This window comes from Rattus rattus, chromosome 1 (genome assembly GCF_011064425.1).
Source record: "Rattus rattus isolate New Zealand chromosome 1, Rrattus_CSIRO_v1, whole genome shotgun sequence".
Lineage (NCBI taxonomy): Eukaryota > Metazoa > Chordata > Mammalia > Rodentia > Muridae > Rattus > Rattus rattus.
The window spans coordinates 29534282-29556138 of NC_046154.1; the positions used below are offsets into that span (position 1 = coordinate 29534282).

The 21857-nt window shown below is 48.4% G+C and overlaps 1 protein-coding gene across 1 annotated transcript; it reads left to right on the forward strand.

The window, feature by feature from the left end:
- The first annotated feature begins 646 nt into the window (after positions 1-646).
- Zscan20 (zinc finger and SCAN domain containing 20) lies at positions 647-21404 on the forward strand. The gene is made up of 7 exons (XM_032897447.1): positions 647-1134; positions 12711-12882; positions 13290-13366; positions 13605-13689; positions 14827-15501; positions 16518-16946; positions 18079-21404. The coding sequence occupies exons 1-7, from the start codon at positions 736-738 to the stop codon at positions 19320-19322; spliced, it is 3081 nt and encodes a 1026-aa protein (XP_032753338.1). The 5' UTR covers positions 647-735; the 3' UTR covers positions 19323-21404.
- Positions 21405-21857: the final 453 nt, after the last annotated feature.

The following is a 21857-nucleotide window of genomic DNA, read 5'->3' on the forward strand; positions in this document are numbered from 1 at the left end:
TTTTGGTTGTTTGCTGTTGTAGCTCAAGCTGGTCTTAAACTTAGACTCTTCGTGCCTTGGCCCCCTGATTGCTGGGGATTGTGCGTTTGGTTTTGACCCGCTGGATATGAGGTACTGAGAGGGTAGTCAAGTGTCGGAGCCATGAGGTACGCAGACTGCTATGGCTGGAGTTTCTCAAAGTGTCCATTTAGAGATGGTGAATAGTGTTATGTGTGGGATGACTGGGGTGAGGGGGATTTTGCCAGATGATCACACTAGGACCAAGTCTCAAGTCTCAGAAGGCAGGTCTCATGGAAGAGATGACCCTCTCAGGGTCCAGCTTTGGCGAAGGTTAGCTTTGGAACATGGCGTAGAGGAGAGAAAGGCCACACTAGGGTCAGAGCCCAGATGGCCAGGGTTCTTGGATTAAACATTTGGGCGTGTCCCAAAAGCTGTAACATGGCGCTGTCTTCTCGTAGAGCGAGCTGGGTGCTGGCTTTGGTGCCCGATCTTGGTCCCACTTCCCGTCCTTTGCAAAGCAGTGTCTCTGAGACTTCCTCCGCCATCACCGGTTGTGGAAGGGATGAGAGAAGAGAAGGAAGTAGGGCTCCTGTATCCTCTCACTCACCGTGCTTGTGTCTTTTGTCTTTCTGCCTTCACAGTCTTGGGGAGCAGTCCCTCCCCAGAAGTACACATTGTTAATGCAGGAAGCCACCGGATGAGGACGACCCTGCTAAAGTGGAGCATCCAGGCCAGATGATGGCTGTGGCCTCGCCCCCACCGGAGCCGGAAGACCTCCTTATCGTGAAGCTGGAGGAGGACTCGTGGGGATCAGACTCCAGGCCTGAGGAGAGCAGCCGTAGCTCTGTCCCTGGCCCCGAAGTTTCCCGCCTGTGTTTCAGGCAGTTCCAGTACCGGGATGCGGCTGGACCCCACGAGGCCTTCAGCCAGCTCTGGGCTCTCTGCTGTCGTTGGCTGCGACCTGAGCTTCGCCTGAAAGAACAGATTCTGGAGCTGTTGGTGCTGGAGCAGTTCCTATCCATCTTACCCAGGGAGGTGCAGACCTGGGTGCAGGCACGACACCCCGAGAGCGGAGAGGAGGCGGTGGCCCTGGTGGAGGATTGGCACCGAGAGGCCTGGGCTGCTGGACAGCAGGTGAGGCTAACAGTCTGTTCTCTGAGAAGCTGACTAGGCAAGGTAGCGAGTCTGGGATTGAGTTAATAATCTCCCCCAAATCGGAATAATAGTGATCATTGAGTAATTACCATTTACTGAGCCCTGCTGCGTAGCAGGTAGTATTCTGACTGCTTGACTTGTATTAGCATTTAATTCTGTCACAGATTAATAAGGTGGGTCGGTACTGTTAGCCTAGTTTTTCTAGTGAGGAAATGGAGGCTAAGAAAAGAGAGATAATTTGTTCAAAATCACCAGCTACTGGGTTGTAGAGCCAAGATTTGCACTCGGAAAAGTCTGACTAGAGGGTGTGCCTAACCACCACTGAAACTGCCTCCCAGTACCATTCAGAGTGCCCGATCTGTAACATGCTGTGTGCTCAACAGTCATTACACGTACTCGGATCTCTTCCGATGCGTGTAGCAGCACAGAGGCAGAAAGAGTTTTACTGTGTCCATTTGGTAGATTAGGGTTCCAAGAATCGGATGTCTCATGGAGGTCGCTTGGAGAGCGAACCAGAGCCTAAGCCTCCCACCCAGCCCCTCCATCCTTGGGTTTCAAGGTCATGCATGCTCTTTCCACTGTGGAGCTGATACCTCGTCCGCAAACGTGCGGTTTAAAATGCCCCCGAGGGTAAGGCTCGGGGGAGCATTCACTGACGTCCCTGCACACCCACTGTGCGTCAGGCCCTGTTCTGACATTTATGTGTGTAGGTCATCCTGTCAGGATACTGTTTCTCAAATGAGCCAGCAGCAAGGTAAGTAACTTGTCGGAATCTGAGTGGTAGAGCCGAAAAGGGGAGGGGCATTGTGGATCCCACATCCGCAGTCTCAACAACTCACAAGCAGCTCTGAGAACCTGGGATGTCGTTTTCCCATGGCACAGAATTTGGATCCTGCTTGCAGCTGCCCCTGTGGCTGGCTTCAGGCTGACGCAGCCTTTCGGACGGAACCTTCACCTCACACCCTTGCAGCTCTCCACTTGCTACAGTCAGGAATCCCCATGGCCTCGTACCTGACCACGTTTGGTTGTGAGGACTCTGTGTTAGAGAATACATATGCTGTAAATGACAAGGTTTTCTGTCCGTTTAAACCGTAAAGCTCCGTATAGATGAGAGAGTAGGGGAGGGAGGGCCAAGGTCGGTGGCTCTGCTCCCGGACTCCTTTATAGACTGGCAGAAAGCTACCATTTCACGTCCGAACACAGAGCTTGAGCACAGGGAAGAAACAGAGGAATCCCTGGGACTCCGGAGCTGGAGGATGAAGATTGTGAGACCCCGAGATGAGGATTGAACTCAGAGCGTTTTCGATACTCGACTGTGAAGTGAGAAGCCAGACTAGGCTAGTTTTTCAAGCGACACCCCTGTGAAGTGGCCAAAGGTTGAACCTTCTAAAATAGAGAAAGGAGATAAAGCAATGGCGTCCTCTCTGCTCCCCCTTTCCCATGACCTCCATGTTTGTTCTCCAGCTTCTCTGCCTGCTCCTGGGTCCTCATAGTAGTGGGTGCACAGGGGAGAGCCTTCTACAGTGCATGCGCCACAGCTTGTGGCCTAGCGTTGCAAGATCTCTGAGTTGTCTCCCTTTCTGGAGGCAAAATCTAATTCTTCATTAGAGGGTGAACTTTTTGCTCCTCAGGGTGAACCTCACCCTGTCGTCCGTGCCTTCACTCAGGACCAAGTGGCCCTAAGATGTTTCCCTAAAAGGGGTCTTCGAGCACCACTGTCTTACAGTCTTTAGCTTATTTCGTCTGGAACCCCACCCTTCATCAGGTATTCTGCCGGAGTGTTCGTTATTTTGAAAAGTTTTTTGGTTTAGAACTGAGTGGCGAGTACGGTGTTCTCAGATGTGGTCTCCATCACTGTCCTCATTCCCCGTCAGAGTGAGCCTGCGCTGACGTCATCACCCCCCCACGCCCCAGAGTGTGCGTGTCACGCCGAGGCTCACTGCCGGTGCTCTGCACTGTACGGATTTTGGCAGGCACATGATGACACGTGTGCACAGTTATGGTGTTGCTCATAGTAGGCTCACTGCCTCAACAGTCCTGTGTTCCGCTTACTGGATTCCTTCTCCTCCCAACCCCTGGCAACCACTCATCTTTCTGCCGTCACCTAGAGTAGCCTTTCTTTGAATGCCACAGAGGCGGAGTCCCACAGTCTGTGACCTTTATGCCTTGGCCTCTTTTACTAAGTAACGCATACTTAGTGTTCTTCCATGCATGGCTCGATAATTGCTTTTCTTTCCAGCACTGAATTCTGTTCTGTTGTCTGGATGTACCAGTTCCTCCAGTCAAGGCAGAAGGATGTCTTGGTTGTGTCTATATTTTGTCAGATAGGACTGAAAGCACCGTAAGTGTCACGTGTACATTTTTGTGTGCACATGAGATCTCAGGCCATTTGGGTGAAAATAAAGGACTGCATTGTTGGCTCTTATGGCCGAGGGGTGTTTATAGTCTTATAAGACATTGTTGAACTGTTCTGGAACGTGGCCCTGCTGTTCTACGTCTTTTGCTGGCAGTGAGCATGGGTTTCTGTGGTTGCTCATCCTTAGTAGTCTTTGGTTTTATGTTGGGATGCCAGGCATTCTGGTAGTTATGAAGGGGTCTCCCATTTTAATTTGTCATTTCTTATATGTGTGGTTGGGTGCACATATGGGTGAGTTTGTATGCACATGTTAGAGGCCACGGGTTGATGTCAGGAGTCTTCCTCAATAGTTTCTCTAAATTAGTTTGAGATGTGGTCCCTTACTGAGCCTGTAGTTTCCTGACTGGCTAGAGATGCTGTACAGTGAGCTCCGGGGAGCCTCCGGCATCCTCCTCCCTCGGGCTGGGATGACAGGTGCATGCATCCTCCTCCCTCGGGCTGGGATGACAGGTGCACACTGTTTTTGCCCTGGGTGCCGGGTCCTAACCTTGCTGTGCAAGCACTTCACTGATCAAGCCTTCTTCCTACTACCCAATTTGCATTTCTTAATGATTATAAACACCTTTCATATGCTTGGTCGGCATCTGTAAGTCTGTGGTGAGGAGTCTGGGTTATTCTGATTCTTTTGCCTCTCCATATAAACTTAGAATCGGTGGTGAGCAAAGATTTAACAAAAATTCTCAATAAAATACAAGCCAAATTCAAGAACACATCAAAAATACCATCTACCACAGTCAAGTCAGCTGCATCCCAGAGACACATGGATGGGTCAACAGTAAATAAATATAGTCTTCCACGTCAATTGATTTAAAGTGCAGGAACCACACGATCATCTCGTAAGCAGAAGAGGCCTTTGACAAACTCCAGCATCCCTTCATAATAAGAGTTCTAGAGAATGGGACAGGGGACATACCTCAACATAATAAAGGATATGACACAAGCCCACAGTCAACATCAAACTAAACGGAATATTTCCACTGAAATCAGGAATAAGACAAGACAAGAGTATCCCCTCTCTCCTCTCCTGTTCAATATAGTGCTTATTTTTTTAGCTAGAGCAGTAAGATAGGAGAGAGATAAAAGAAGCAAGAGAAAAGGAAAGGAAAATGTCAAAATACCCAATTCATAGCTGGTAAACACCTTCAAAAAGCCTATTAGGATACAAAATTACCACACGAAAAATCATCTTCCTATATGCAAACAGAAAATACTAGAAAGAAATCAAGAAATCATTATTCACAATTACTTCACCCCTCCCTCAAAAAAAAAAAAAACCAAAACAAAACACCCCAACATTGGAATAAATCTAATCAAGAAACTGAAAAGCTTGTACAATGAGAACTTGAAGACACTGAAGAAACTGAAGAGGGCACCAGAAGATGGAAAGACATTCCATGCTCATGGATTGTAGGGTTAATGTTGTGAAAATGGTCATTATACTGAAAACAGTCTACAGATTCAATGCAGTCTTCTCCATCAAAAGCCCAACACAGTTCTTCACAGAAATTTTGGAAAAAATTAAATTTATATGGAAACATGAAAGACCCAGGATAGCCAAAACCATCCTGAATAATAAAAACACTGCTGGAGACACCAGCATCTCTGATTTCAGGCCATACTACAGAGATAGAGTAATAAAGCCAGCAAGATTCTGGCATCAGAACAAACACATTTGATACATGGGATGGAAACGAGGACCGAGATAAAAAGCTCACACTCCTACAGCCACCTGATTTTGACAAAAAAATACACACTGGGGAAAATACAGCTTTTTTGGTCACTGTTGTATTGCTGTGAAAAGACACCAGGACCAAGGCAGCTTGTAAAAGGAAGCTACAGTTTCAGAGGGCTAGTCCATGGCCATCATGGGGAAGCAAGGTGATGTATGGGCATGGTGCTGGAGCAGCAGCTAAGAGCTTTCATCCTCATCAGCAAGACAGAGGCAGAGAGAGAATGAAACTGTGATACAGGATATTTGATCACAGTGTGAACCCCAAGATTGTGGACTGGAAAAACCTGTTTCTAATTACGGTACAGCTCAGCCTTTGATCCTAGAGTTTTCTGTTTACCATAGACAAGTGCTTGTGGTGTGGCTTAGCCCTAGCACGCACTTTTAATCCAAGAGCTACACAAAGTTGACCCTAGGTCAAGAGGCAGAGCAAGTAACCAGCCAATAGGGAGTGAACATAAATGAACAGAAAGGAGGGTCTTTTGAACTGAAGGGCATTTAAAACAGTGTGGAGAAGGAGAAAGAGCTTTTTCCTTCTGGAGGGGAAGTGGAGTAGGAAGATCAGCCAGGGGCTTTCTCTGCCTCTCTGAGCTAGCGAGTATTTACTACAGTATCTGGCTCCCAAGGCTTCATTTGGCAAAATCGAACAGCTGGGATTTTTGTTTTAGAAACAAGACTGGACCTGCTGGGGGCTTTCCTTCTCCAACAAGGCTACACCTCCTCCTCCTTCCTGAACAGTCTACCAGCTGTGAACCAGACATGCAAATACACGAGCCTATGGGGCTATTCTCATTTGAAACACCACAACAGCATCATATGTCAGCACATGGCGCTGGTCAAATTGGAGAGTTTGCATGTAGAATGAGCTAGATCCCTGTCTTTCACTCTACACGAGACTCAAGTCCACATGACTCACGGACCCCAGTGTAAGACCTGATAACCTGAGAGGAGAAAGCGGGTGGTGGGTGAGAGATATGCTTTAACCCAGGGGCTCAGGAAAGGACTTCCTAGCTAGACTGCTGCATCACAGGCATTAAGACTAACATTTGACAAATGGGACCTCATGAAACTAAAAGGCTTCTGCACAGCAAAGGACATCATCATCTGAGTGAAGAAACAGCCCGTAGAATGGGGAAAAAGGCTTTGCCAGTTATACATCTGATAGAGGATTAGTATCTAGAGTTGACAGCAAACAAAACAAAACAAAACCCTAAACAACAAATATTTGAAACCCAATTAACTTTTGGAACGTGGAACTATACAAAGAATTCTCAAGAGCAGAAATACAAATGACTGAGAAATCCAGTTTTTAAAACTTTCAATATCCTTAGTGGTCAGATAAATGCTGCTGGGGCCAGCCCCAGCCGTTCTTCTTTCTTGAGACAACAGAGGGGAAAGAATGTCAGTGGGGGCAAGACTTGGTCTTGGGAGATATTTAGGGTTGCCTTTTTATAATAAAACATTTACCTATTTTAAGTCTAAGTCACTGTCATTCTGTAGCTGACCTCCCTGTCTGATTTGCTCTGAGGCCAGAAGCTGCAGTCTCTGGCATTTAACACCTCATCGCCAAACAGCAGGATCCCCATAATGCCCTTACTCCCAATGCCCTTACTCCCAATGCCCTTACTCCCAATGCTAAGCTTTCACTTCTAAGTTGTTTTTTATTCTTTAGTTCAGTTCTTTCTCCTCTGTTCTCAGCACTTACACATCTTTAAGATACAAAATCACATGGTAAAAAGTTCACAAGTCTACACATATAATTTAAACCATATATTGAATAAGACACTTACAACACAATGCTTACATGCATATCTGGCTAAACATTCATCATCTGTCACTAGCTCAATAGGTTCATGGAGAGTTAAAAACCATAATTTTTGTGACTATGGTATTAGTGAAGTTTTGTATAGATAAACCCTATAAACCCTATATTTACCTATAGTAAATCCTTAGTTCCCTTTTTATGTCCTTTGGTTAATTGCTTTACAACCTCTCAGAAAGTGCTCTGACTTGTAGATACCTGCTTGCTATCTCAGAAGCAATTAACTCATGACACTTGAAGACTGGCAGAGTTCTCAATGCAGTTTTGATATCAGAAAGGACTTAATAGCAGTCCTATTATAAAAGAGCTTGATAATTACTAATGTAATTTTAGGATGCTCCTCCCAACATCACCCCCCCACCCCACCCCGGAGCTGAGGACCAAACCCAGGGCCTTGCATTTGCTAGGCAAGTGCTCTACCACTGAGCTAAATCCCCAACTCCAGATTTAGGAATTCTTATAGGATCATCATTAAGGGTTAAGAAGTCGTCTATTTGTCTAGCGTCACTACAAGACAGTACATCCTCGTAGATCTGCAGAGATCTGCTCAAAAGGGTGGGCTAATACCTAGTGATGGTAATATATATTTAATACCAACAGGAAAAGCATATTAATAGCAGGAATCTTCCCTAAAATGAAATTCTTCTCAGCCTTGCCTAGAGAAGCGAGTCCATCATTAACTTTGACAGTCCATGAGGAACCATCTCAGGAAGATCACCTGATAGTTGTTAGCTTCTCCTTGATGGCTCCTGGCAAAATGCAAATTAGAACTGTTCTGAGACTTCATCTCACCCCAGTCAGGATAGTTGAGAATAAAACAACAGCAACAACAGCAGCAGCAGCAACAACAATATCAACAGCTGACAAGTTAGAGCGGTGTGAATATGGGGGAAGGGGAATATTTAATGTCTCTTAGTGGAAGTACAGACTGGTACAGCCACTGAGGGAATCAGTGTGGAGGTTTCCCACAAAGCTAGCAATAGGTCTGTCGTGCGATCCAGCTATACCACTGCTCAGCACATTCCTGAAGGACTGTCTTCTGCTACAGAGGAACTTTCTCATCCACGTTCATTCTGCTTTATACACAGTAACTGCACAATGGAAACAGCCTAGATGTCCTTCTGCAGACGATAATGGATAATGAAAATGTGTAGATATAGTGGAATGCTATTTAACTGATAGGAAAATGAACTACGGAATTCACAGATAATGGTTGGGGCTGTAATTAATCACTTCGGGTGATGTAACCCAGACCCAGAAAGACAAATGCTGCATGTTCCCTCTTACGTATAGATGCTAGTTTTGACAATTTAGATGCGTGTTCATTTCATTTTATTTGGGGAGCGGGTGGGGTCTGAGATGGCTTCTCTATGTAGTCCTAGCTGCCCTGGAACTTACTTCGTAGACCACAGTGGCCTGGAACTCAGAAATCCAACTGCCTCTGCCTCCCAGATGCTGGCATTAAAGGTGTGTGCCTCCACTGCCTGGCTTAGATGCGTGTTTAAATGGAGTGCCCACAGAGCTCAGGAGAGTAGTAAGGGTGCGTTAGGTAAGCAACTTGCGGAGGTTCAAGCTCACACAGTTCAGTTCATGATCGGGGGAATCAGGACAGGAACTCAAGCAGGAGCTGAAGCAAAAACTATGGAAGAATGCTCTTCCCTACTTGCTTTGCCCTCTCTGGCTTGCTCAGCAAGCTTTCTTATACAACCCAGGTCAACCTACCTAGGCACTGCCCAGAGTGGACTAGACCCCTCCACATCAGTTGACATAGGGAAAGTGCCCTGCCCCAGTTGAGACTCCCTCAGATAGCTCTGGGCTGTGTCAAGTTGACAGGTGAAGATGACTAGGGGAAGGGGGAGGGAAAGAGAACAATGGAAAGAATGGGTTAAAGGGATGAAGGGAGGCAAGGTAGAGCAGGTAGTTTGGGAAGGGATAACTAACAAGACCTTTGAAAATGCCATGTGGAAAAGTACCACTGAGCAAGCTTCCTAAAGTAGTCACATACATGCACATGCACATGCACACGCACACGAATGGAGTTACCCTACCTAAGAAACAATGCTTTCCCCAGGTCCCAGGCTATCAAATAAAAAGCCCAGTTCTAGATATGGGTTGCTTCTTTTCAAGTTGTTGGTCAGTGGGACCCCAAAGACCATCCCACCAGCACTACAGGCTACAGCCCTTGCCCCTGGTCGCCCTTCCAGAACTCAATGCTAAGAGCCTGTTACTGAAGACACCGCATACTTGAATTAAAGAGAAACCAAGCTGGTACCAACCTGGAAGCTTCATCCCCACTAGCTAGCTTTCCTAGAGGCAGAAAGTGTGACGAGGGGCCTGGTAAGATCTCTTGGCTGGTGCAATGTTGGTGTGAATGTTACGGGGTAAACAGATGACATGATTGGATTTGAGGCCTGCTCCACAAGATGGGGCTCATGTTTGGTACTGCTCACTGGACTGAAAACCCACTGACAAGGTCACAGGCCTTAGGGGAGAACCAAATATGATTATTCTGCTAAACGGACATAGTATCAAGCTGCCCCCTAAATTCTTACCTTTATTTCCATGGATTACCACATCTTCTGTCATGAGAGAAACTACTTTTGCAACAGGCATGGATTAATCCAGAGACACACAGCCTGTTACCCTGCAGAGTAAGAGACTGGAGCGCTCAGCTCTCACTGGGACGTCTCTACCATACACCCTCCCCCAAGGCTCGGGGAGCATCACAAAACAGGAGACAGAAAACTTGTAAGAGATACAGGGAGTAGCCGCCTGCACTGAAAGATTCTTTGCTGGACTTGACAAGGCTGCTACACGCATGAACTCTGTGCGGGGAGCTGACCCTGGTCTTCTGGAAGAGCAGCCATGTTCTCGGCTGCGAGCCGTCTCCAGCCCTGGGTTTTCCTGGTTGCAGTGCTGGTAACGCAACTCCAAGCTCTACAACTCTCACTGTATCCCGAGGCCTTCTTAAGTGGTATTTTCATGTGACTTCTCTTGAAATTCCTTCCTTGACTCAAATATTTACTTGTGTATTGTTTGGGCCCCAAGTTTACTGGGATTTTTCCAGCTACCTTTCTGTTTCTGGGTCACCTCCATGTGGTCTGATAGCACAGGTGTCATGATCCTGTCCTTTCAGGTTCCCTTAGTGTGTTTTGTGGTCTGGCATGTGGTTGCCTTGGCAATGAACAGTCCATGAGGGCAGATCTTGTGGTCCTTCGTTAGAAGTTCTTCCTGGCAGAATTCAGTGACCCCTCTCCTGTTCTGCCTCACTAATGAATCTACGCCATCCGTTGCTCGCTTCCCTTCAACTGTCTTTGGTTTTGTCTGTCCCAAGAGCACTGCTGAAGTCACCGACTATACTCATCCTCTTCTACTTCTGTCAGTTTGGACTGTGTTATGAGAAGTACAGAGGATCAAGGCGTGTGTAATCTTTACGTGGATTGGGAATTATTATGCCTTTGTAGACTGTTGGCCCTCATATCATAAATACCACTCTTCTTCCCTGGGAACTTCTCTTGCTCTGAAGTCTGCTGTTCTGAAATTAATACAGCTTTTCCTACTCTACCCTCCTTCACGTGCACTTGTGTGGTATGCATGCATGTTTGCATGTATGTGAGGGTGTGCTTATATGTGTGCGTATGTGCTTGTGCATGTGTGTGTGTGTGTGTGTGTGTGTGTGTGTGTGTGTGTGTGTATGTGTATGTGTATGTCTGTGTGTGGGGTGTGCTCGTGTGCTCGGAGGCTTGAGGTTGGGGCCAGGAATCATCTTTAACCACTCTCATATCTTATTCACTGAGGTGGAGTCTCTTCTGTGGATAAGGCTAATCTTCCTAGCCAGCTTGCTCTTGGGATCCCCAGTCTCTGCCTCCTGAAGCTGGCATTACAGACAGGCCACCGTGATCATCCTGTATTTCCATGGGCTCTGGGGATCTGAGGTTGACCTGAACTGCTTGTGTGTTAAGAACTATAACCTTGGAGGCATCTCCCAGCCCACTTTCTTTTGGTTAGCGTTAAATTAGGATCTCTTACTCCCTTTGCTTTTTATCTACAAGATGTCTTTGTATTTAAAGTGGACTTTTTAGTTACAAAGACAATCTTGGTCTTTTAGTTGGTTTCTTTATTTATCTTTGAGATAGGGTTTTATAGTACAATCCAGCCGGCCCCAAACTTGCAATCCTCCTGCCTCAGCTCCCCAACTGCTGGGATTGTAGACGAGAGTCACCATGCCAGATAGTTAGTGTGTTTAGACCACTGGCACTTGGGCTACTATTTTTAAGTTTTGTGGTTTGAGAATCCCAGCTTCCTGCCATCTGACACTGGTTCATGCTTATTGCTCTTCAAAATGTCGCTTGCCTTTTAGTGTGCCTTGCAAGTTTTAGTTAAAAGATGACATATGATGTCTCAGCTGGAAGGAGCTATGTAAATAAGTCTTTTATAATGTAGTGGCAGAGTATGTCTAGTGGGCAATCTCTAGCTCTGTGATTAGCCTGTGCTCTGGACTCTGAACTTCATCAGTATTTCTCAGGCTTCCTCTTTCAGGTGGGGCAGGCTGCTAGAAAAGTGTCTGTCACCTGTGCAGAACAGTGGGGAATGGATCGGGCAGCTCCTTTATGTAAAGTAGGCTGTGCTCTGGCGAGCATTGCTCACAGAGTACTCTGGCGTGTTTCACAATGGTTCCTGTCCCTGCCCTACCCTACCCTGCAGAAGCACGAGGGGACTTTACCGTGCTTTTCCCCTCATTGTGAGGAAGGGTAGAACTCTTGGAAGTAATACTCAGTAAAGCTCACTGTCCTTGTCTCAGTGACTGGGTCTCCTGGAGCTGACTCAGGTTGCTTGCACTGTGCCTCCAGCTGTAGGGCTTTCCTGCTGGCACTGGTCCCTTCAGAGGTCTCTGCTCCAGTGACGTCACCTCTCTTACGTCTCCAGCCTTGAGGGCAGGCATAGGTGTTGTGGCCTCGCTTCTCTGCTGGACCTAAGAGCTTTGAGTTTTGCTCAGCTTACTTCTTGCTGAGGCAGAGGACGACTTCTAAGCTCTTTACTTACTGGATGAGAAACTCGAGATGGTCCTCATGGTTGTCTCATGCCTCTCCATTGTCAGTCGAATCTGCCTTTCTTCTGTGTCGACAGTTCGGGTCCAAGGGGTTAAAGTCTTTGCTGTGCTATGGCAGCATCTGGAGGGCTGGGTGGAGAGAGAGGATTGTCTTTGTGTCTACTCGTGCACTCCCCATCGATTTTAACGACTTAAGAGGCAAGCAGGCATATACATAGGCTTATAAATTATTTTTAATGTCACAAAATTTTTTGTAATTTGCCTCTGGGAATCAAGAACACTTTGAATAGTGATCACCTGCTTGAAATACTAGTGTAGCCTCCCCAGAATTCAACAAGACAGACCTCATTTGGTAGTATAAATGCCAATTTGTATTCTGAGGTCAGTCTGATAGCTAGCTTTCTTACTGTGTTAAAACCCTCTTTGGATCTTAAGAATCTGTTAACCCCGCGGAACCCATTCATACTCAAAGTAACATTCCTAACTCACTGAAGGGACCTTGGGATCTGACGGTTGGAAGTCTTAACTTTGTGTGTAGGGTCTGGAGCTGTGCGCTGAAGATACCAGGTCCTTTGAAGCAGTTCAGGAGTTCCAGAGGTTCCAGCTGCAGCCAGTGGCCCACTGCCCTGAGGGACAGCCCCGGAAACAGAGGGTGGAGAAGACACATCCTGGCCTTTCCAAGATGCCACCTGAGTCCTTGAAAGAGAGTGGTAAGTGCCAAGGATATGGACACGTAAGAGAATGAGGCCTTTCCTCCCAAGGGATGGGCTTGGGACGTGGGGGAAAGGACATGTAGAATTGAAGGTACAAGGTGGGATAAGTTAAGAAGCTCTGTGAAACAGGATGCTTGTAGCAGCCCCACTAGGGGGAGTCATACAGAAGGTGCTGGCGTGGCAGTGGGTGGTGCCGCTCACAGGATGGGAACTGGTACCTCACACATGGTACATGAAGACAGCTTAGGAGTCCCATCCTCTAAAGGAAGGGAAATGGCAAGTGTGTGGCGGGCATGTGGCACCCTTGGGGTGATTCCATCGTGACCTTTGGGAAGCTGTGTCTCAGAAGGAAGTGGTTTCGGAAAACCGAGCCTTTTACCTCACGGCATTGCTGTCTTCTTCAGCTGTCTTCACACCCCAAGCCCCAAGTGTTCCAAAGATGGCGAGCGTTGGAGACTGGGAGGTGGCAGCCAAGTCCCAGGTAAATGACTTCTTTATTTTACATGTCATCCTCTTGCTGTGCCTGCCCCCAACTCAAGGCCTCTTCAAAGGCGTACAGAGCATAGAGTTAGCCCTTGCCCCACTGGACCTGCTGCTACTCACTGACTGTGATGCTGTCCCCACACATGGCTGTAGCGATCTCTCTCAGGTCTGGTCAGGTTCTCGGGCTGTTTCTAAAGTGTCATTGATATTTAAGGTCCTCTGTGTCTGTGTCACAGGAAACCCTGAGCCCCAGTAGACAAGCCCAGGAGGAGCCCTGCCAGGACCCCGAAGGAGAGGATTGTGGGAACAGTGCATGCCTGGGTAAGGAAAGTGTTGTCTGCTCCCGGGGCCAACTGGCCTGTTTCTGGTACACTCAGTTCTAAGAGAGGGGTTGCCATTTCCTTAGAACCAGAGCTCTGCCCTCTCTGCACTTTCAGAGGAGGAAGAAGACCCATCCCTTGTAGCCACCAGTATAGAGAGTCTACAGGTTACGATGGGGGCTGCATGCTGTTTCCTAGAGCTGGCCCTGCTGGGGCTCATGACCTGGGTGCAGTCTCCTTGGTTTGGAACTGGACCAGGCTATCTGTCTCAAAAGTTCAGAACTCCTCTTGGGGGCAGACTCCTGTAAACTGAGGTCATGGGAAAAGTGAGTATCAGGGCTTCTAAATGGTCAAAGCTCATATGACCAGCACACCTTTCTCTGAAGGCCACCCATACAGAAAGTCATGCTAAAGGGCTCTTCCCCGGATGGAGAGAGGGAGGGTGACACACAAATGGGGGGAAACAGGGAAGGTTGTGACAGGTTAACTTGGGATAGGCTTAGACTAGAAGTCTGAGGGCTGCTTACTGGACAGTGGGACCCCAATAGTGTTTGCCTAAGTGAACCAAAATGCTGAATTAGAATACCCTGAAAAGGCTTTATACCCAAATTCTTTATCTATTTCGCCTCAAACATTTACTGTAAGGAAAAGGCTTGCTTTCTGCTTTGTGAGGACCAGGTGCTTCCGGGAAGGTTTTCCTCTAGACCAGCTACATTGTTAGGAGCCCAGAGGACGAGCTGTTCCAGGCACACTCCCTGTTAGCTCAGCGATGCTCTATGCTCTACATTCTTTCTCGCTCGCCTCTCTCACCCCCTCTCCCCTTCCCTCCACCAGTGAGTTGAGTCTGATGGGGTTGTTTGAGGGCCTGAGTTTGTCAACTGCGGGTCCATGCTAACCACCCCATTGTACGATGTATTTCATGGAACATATGAATAACATCACCTCAGATGACGAGCTGGCGGGTCCCCTTCATTTTTGGCGAGGACCCCGTGTCTCCTGAGCACCTCTCCCTAGGGAGATGGTGGGAATTTCTCATCGGCCTCTTTGAGGAGAAGGGCGTGAGTTTCAGGAACAGTTTAGAGAAACACAGTCTGACAGGGTCATTTACTCAGTCATCTCTGTCCTTCCTTTTGTGTAGGAGTTCCAGCTTCAAAGCCAAGTGTCACCTCCCAGCACGAGCAAGGAGCAGAGACTTTGGGCCTGAGCCTTCTAAATTCTGGGACTCGGAGCGCCGCAGATGATAGCTTGGGCAGTGAGCAAGACAAGGCAGCCCGGGGAGCAGCCCAGGCAGACGAGCCATGCCAATGGGGCACGGAGGACATGAAGGTGTCAGGTGTGCACTGGGGCTATGAGGAAACCAAGGCTTTCCTGGCCATCTTAAGTGAGTCTCCCTTCTCTGAGAAGCTCCGGGCTTGTCACCAGAACCGCCAGGTATACCGGGCCATTGCCGAGCGGCTGAGAGCACGGGGCTTCCTGCGGACTCTGGAGCAGTGCCGCTACAGGGTCAAAAACCTGCTACGGAACTACCGGAAGGCCAAGAACAGTCGTCCACCGGGGACCTGCCCCTTCTACGAGGAGCTGGAGGCCCTGGTGAGGGCTCGGACAGCCATCAGAAGAACCACAGGTGGGCCAGGAGAGGCGGTGGCACTCTCCAGGCTGGGTGACAGCGACACTGAGATGGATGACCAAGACGAAGGGAGCTGGGAGTCTGAGGAGGCAACGCAGGACTGCAGTGGTTCTGGCCTGGCCGCCGAGGAGTCCATTCACGGGCCCAGGATTGCAGGGGGCCCAGCTCTGCTCCAGAGCCGTATTGGTAAGAACATGGTGTTTAGCTGGATGAATACCAGCCAGGTTGCTGCCTCCTAAGGTTAGAGCTCAGCCTACGAGTTGGATTCACTGACACTAGAGGGAGGTGCCAAGTACCTGGGCCCTCCTCAGACTCAATCCTCAATGCACTTAGTTGTAGGAGCAAATAACCCCAAAGCCTTGCTAGGCCTGGAGAGAGTCCAGTTGCTTCCAAAGGGAGTCACTGAGGGCGCTCCCAGGTAGCACCTGAGTGAACTAGGTGTGTTTCTCTTAATGTGTGTGAGAACAGCCCGTTAATTCTCAGATAGCAGGTCTGGGACAAGAAAGAGTGGGTGAAATACTAGAGTGTAGAGAAGAAACCCACAGCGTAGCCTTGAGAGTCACTCACTGTGTGGCAAACACCTAATCTTGCAAAGGGAGAGTCACTGGCAGCCATCTGAGGCTTGGGAAACCACATAGGCAGGAGCAGAGCCTGGGTCGCTGCCTGTTTTCATGTAGCCCCTCCCCCTGCACCTCTCTCCTCTGCTGCCTCCTTGGGTTACATTACTTACCTGAATGGAGACTGCCCCCTGGCCCTTTCCTTCTTTGACCAATGAGGAAAGCACATCCTCAGGTATAGTCTGCCACCTGGTTACTTCCTCAAGGTCCATTTACGTCTCTGATCCTTGGGGATTCTCAGATCATATAGTGTTGAAAGGAGGACCCCCAAAGGAGACGGGGATGCATTTTGAGTGAGTGCAGGGAGAATCTCATGGGTGATAGTTATCAGCTGAAGCCAAGGAGGTGGGTCGCTTGATGCAGTTGCTAAAGCTTGGTCGCTGTGCCTCTCCTTCAGCAAGACTGGCTCTTGAAATGCCTTGCCCACTTCCCTAGCATGTCCCTGAGAAGAAGCTTGTGTTCCCAGGTCCTTGGACAGTTTCTGAGATCTGTGTTCTATACATGTAGGAGTGCAGGTGACCCCAGTCCTAATGACCTAGGGAAAGCTCTCAAGTCTCACACGTCTGAACTCTTCACTTCTGACAGCAGGCATGCACTGGGGCTTCGAAGAGACCAAGGTCTTTCTGGCAATCCTCAGTGAGTCCCCCTTCTCGGAAAAGCTTCGTACCTGTCACCAGAACAGCCAGGTATACCGGGCCATCGCGGAGCGGCTGCGGGCACTGGGCTTCCTGCGGACACTGGAGCAGTGCCGCTACAGATTCAAAAACCTTCTTCGAAGCTACAGGAAAGCCAAGAGCAGTCGTCCACCGGGAACCTGCCCTTTCTATGAGGAGATGGACTCACTGATGAGGGCTCGGACTGTGATCAGGGCCATGGAGACGAGAGGAGAGGCCGTAGGTCTTCCTGGATCTGGGCAGAGCGGTACTGAGGCTGACGACCAAGAGGCCTGGGGCGAGATGGAAGACGCGGGTGCCATTAGACTTCTGACTCCAGATTCCCAGACTCCAGGCACAGGTGAGCTGGCGTCACTGGGTGTCGGCACAATCTGCAGCCTGGTACCAAGATGGGAGCTGAAAGGACCAGAATGGGCACAGAACACCCCAAGACCAAATTCTCAGCACATAGGAGATTTATTTGCTCCAGAGGGGTAGAGGGCAGGGGGTAAGAAACAAAGACAGAAGATAGAAGATGGGTGAGAGGATAAGAAACAAAGACAGAAGATAGAAGATGGGTGAGAGGATAAGAAACAAGGTGTGGGGAGAAAGGGACAAAACACTGCCTCTGGATAGAGAGGAGACAGACGTGGCCCATAGGCAAATGGTTTCTAGAGGTACAAGGGGGAAACCCCGTTAGGATGAGGCATTTAATTTTAATTGGGCATGCTAATTAGATGAGCCAAAGGGACCTTTTGATTGCTGGACTTCAATACTTTAAACCTTTGAACCAATACTGGACCTTAGTGGTCAGCCTTAGTAGGAGGAAGAGGCCAAATAACAGACTAGACCTTGGAGGGCAGCTGTAGGAATGCGATCTTACAGTTTACCAAGGCAGAGGCAGTGGGGGAAGGGCAAGCCATGTTTGCGGTGCTCGGGTCTATAGAGCCCTTTAGGAATCATCTTTGTCTCTGAGCCAAAAGATTGAATATGATCAAACAGGAAAAGCCTGTGCACTGCGTGGACACTGTCATATGCCATCATGGTTAGTGCTGGCCTGCACTCCGGGTGGCCAGGCCAGCCTTTACCGGGACACACCTGGGTCACTACGGAACTGATTGTTGACATGGGGTCTGTTTGATGTGCTGGAGGACGAGAAGAGCTGTTCATTATTGAATACAGACGTCAGAGGAATAGCTGGGGAGGAGAGCCAGGCTGTGTGGTCACTAGGGTGGGGTTACTGTATTCTAGACTGATGGCTGGGGAGGAGAGCCAGGCTGCATGGTCTCTGGGGTGGAGGGTGGGGCTAGCCGTTTCAGGGCTAGAAGCACATGTTTACACAAAAACTTGCTAGCTTTCGTGCTGCTCACATTTATAAGCTGCAGGCTATAATATACAAATCTGTACTAGCCGAATCGACAAGACACATGATATAGGTATGTTAGCGCTAGCCAATGAATGAACAAACCTTCCACTTCTGTCTGTTCTTTCAGGTTTTGAGTTGAAGCCCGAGGATGAATACCAGATTTCAGAGCGGGATGATTTGGGGGATTCGCCTGGAGCCTTGTCAAGATGTACCAGAGAAGCTGTTTGCCAGCCTCACGACTGGGGGGAGGACCATGAGAACGGAGACGAGGGGGAGTGGAGGAACACTCTCCCATGGGACGAGTGCTCTTCTGAGGAGGACTTAGAAAAACTCATTGACCACCAAGGCCTGTACCTCACAGAGGAACCCTACAGATGTGACACACATGTGAAGAGTTTCAGTCAGAAAGTGCATTGCTTTGCCTCCCAACGGATCCATGCAGGTGAAAAGCCCTACAAGTGTCTGGACACTGGGAAGAGTTTTAGTGACCGTGCCAACCTCAGTACCCACCAGAGAATCCATGTTGGAGAGAAGCCTTACAGATGCCTGGAGTGTGGGAAGAGCTTCAATGACCCCTCTAACCTCATCACTCACCAGAGAACGCACACAGGGGAAAAGCCCTATAAATATGGGGTGTGTTGGAAAAGTTTCACTGAGAGCTCAAACCGACTGAAACCTCAGCGCATCCACTTGCGAGGAACTCCTGACCAGTGTAATGAGCCTGGGGAGGACTTTGGCCAAAGTCCATCATTTAGTGCTTACTGGAGAGATTCTACACGGGAGAGACCTAAACAACCTCAGAATATCAGCATGGGTGCAGACTCTCCTGGAGCCTGTCACCCCAACTCAGGGGAGAAACTGTACCCATGCCCTGAATGTGGAAGGTGCTTCTCTAAGAACTCTGCCCTCATGAGTCACCAGAGAATCCACACAGGCGAGAAGCCATACGAGTGTGTGGAGTGTGGGAGAAGCTTCAGTAAGAGCTCCAGCCTGGCTAACCACCTACGAACTCACACCGGTGAGAAGCCACATAAGTGCCCGGAGTGTGGAAAGTGCTTCAGCGAGCGTTCCAAGCTCATCACCCACCATAGGGTCCACACGGGAGAGAAGCCCTACAAGTGCCCGGAGTGTGGAAAGTTCTTCAGAGACCGGTCCAACCTCATCACCCACCAGAGAATTCACACAGGAGAGAAGCCGTATAAGTGCAGAGAGTGTGGAAAGTGCTTTAACCAGAGTTCCAGTCTCAATATTCACCAGAGGATCCACACCGGGGAGAAACCCTACAAGTGCACAGAATGTGGCAAAGACTTCAACAACAGCTCCCACTTCAGTGCCCACCGCAGAACCCATACGGGAGGGAAAGCATTGTAGACAACACCTCCTCCCGACTGAAGAGCAATAATATGTATCTATACCTCCCATGTTTCTAAAACATGCTAAAAGAAACCTTCCTATGTTTAAGCTTGGTGTAAACTTAGAGATGCCATCTTGGTAAAACTCCAGTAATTTGGAGATGAATTACAACTACTAAGGATTGAAGTTTGAAATACTTCTCAAGTGTAATTTGGTTTGCACACCCCCAACACACCTAGAATCCCCAGGCTGTCCTTACATCGGCTGTCACTTGAGAGCTTAGTTAGTGAGGCAGATGGGTGATGTGGGGGTTAGAGTTGAATCCATGGCCCAACGTATTGATTCCAGTTTCTTCCTCTGCCTTCGCTGCCCTTCCTATGGAAAGCAGTTCTTGTTCTTGGTGGTTTGCAGTTGGGGCAAATCCTCACAGGGAAACCTTGAATCCTCACAGTGAGAGGAGGTGTAAATTGAGAACCAGCAAGTGAGGAAGCAATGGCATCATCACAGAATAATTATTTATAGCAGAAAAAGCTGTTCTTTGGCAGCCATTACGCCAAGTGCCTTATGTATCATCTCATTTAATCCTCAAAGCAGTCCTACTTCCCAGAGTAGAAAACTGAGGACTAGGAAAGTCAGGTGACCTGCATTAATCACACATCTGAAAATGGGGGAGGCAGAATTTATCAGGACTTCTGTGTCCGCAGGGCCTAAGTGGTTGTGTTCCCCCGAGTCCTCTTACATGGGGGCAGGTAGGTGGTACTAGGATCTCAAAGTATGATCATCAATGAACTCTCCCTTTCACATCAGAAGTTGAGAGTTCCTGCAGATGAGAGGATTTGGTACGTTCAGAATTGGTGAGGCACTCTGCATGAGGCTGAGTTGTGACCAGAGTGACGAGGGGAGTCACCGTCTTTGGAGGAATATGGGTGAGAGAGGTAGGTAGACAGAGACTGGTATATCTTGCAGTGAGGTAGTGCCCTGGCTACATAGTGGGTTGAAGAGGCCTTTCTCAGGTCAGCCCTGCTTCTCTACACATGGCTGAGCACAGGTGAACAGGGCTTACCAAACAGGCCTTCCTGTAGCCAGTCATGCCTGCCTTTTGGTCTCTCTGACTCATGTCTTTTTTCATTTCCAATCCTGGTGCCTGAGGTGGAAGGAGTTGACACATTGTCCTCTACTGAGAGGGCTTGAAAGTGGTTCCATATTCTATGTTCATGGCACCATTTTAACTTGAACCCTCTCGTCCCAAGCTGCCCAGTGTGGTCTCTCAGACCAGCCACTCACATAGACAGGCCATGGCAGGGAGGTCCATACACAGTGATTTTCTTGCTTGTAGCACTTTGGCTTCCATAGTTTTTTCCTTAGGGTTTAAAAATAATGACTAAGGATGACTTTGGTGTTCCTAGATTTTTAAAGGAAGGCGACTTCCTTACATCTACATGTGACCTTAGAATGCCACTCGCATCCCAGTTACTCCAGGGCTGTGTGGCAAGTAGTGATTGGATAATAGCTGGGAAGAACTTTGGAGAAAGCATGTGAGAAAGCAGGTAGAAGGTCTTGCCACCCCCTTGAAAGGAGGTCGCTCCCTAGCCTTCTTGTACCAGAACTCCCTTCCCAGGAACCAGTCCACCCGAGGCTACTTTCAGCCAACTCTCTTCAGTTTACCTTTCCTGGCTCATCTTATCTCTGAGGATCAGGGGTCATGGGGTGAGTTCTGGCTAGAGATCAGCAAATGTCTGTGGCTACATCGGAAGATAGATAGAATACCCTGGGTCTGGAAGGAAGGGTCTGGAAGTAGAGAAGAACATTCTAGAGAAAGTTACTGAGGTATGAAGGAGCATGGGTCCTCGGTGGAGGTAGAGATCCAGGTTTGTAGTCTAGGCTAAGGGACTGGGATGGTGGGAGGGCGGCATCTGGGGTTGCATAAGTGCTGGGGCAAGGTCATTCTAGGTGCAGCAACATCTTCAGCTCTTTCCTTTCACAGGTTGGAAGTTTAGCCAGGTGGGCCCTTCATGGTGCTAATCTCTATCAATCCCAGCCTCACAATCAGCACACGCCTTAGCTGTAATTAAATTGCCTAGTGCTCTTTTTCTCTCCAAATGGTACATTTTGTGTTTCTTCCTTTCTCATTTGCTGTTTTTCATTGTAGCCCCACATAAGAGTTATTGGTACTAACTATGCCATAGGTACAACGTTACACTGCTTTAAAATACTCCTTAAAAAAAAAAATCAGTTCATTACTTTTAAACTTAGCCGTGGGCAAGTTCTTAGAGCACAGGCACAAGGCAGTCAGATTATCACAGAAATGGTCTCATATCCCAGTTCCTGATAGAGACTTTGTTTCCTTCAGAATCCTCTTGAGCTGGACCCCCACCGTCTGCATTTCCATCAGTACTGCTATTGTCCTGACTCTTACTATCATGGCCCACTAAGCTTTGCATACAGCATTCTACCCCCAAACACAGAGCAGAGAGAACAAACTGGAACTGAGTGAGACTATAAGCAATCAAAGCCCCCCCAAGCCCCAGTGACATACCTTTCCCTGCAAGGCTC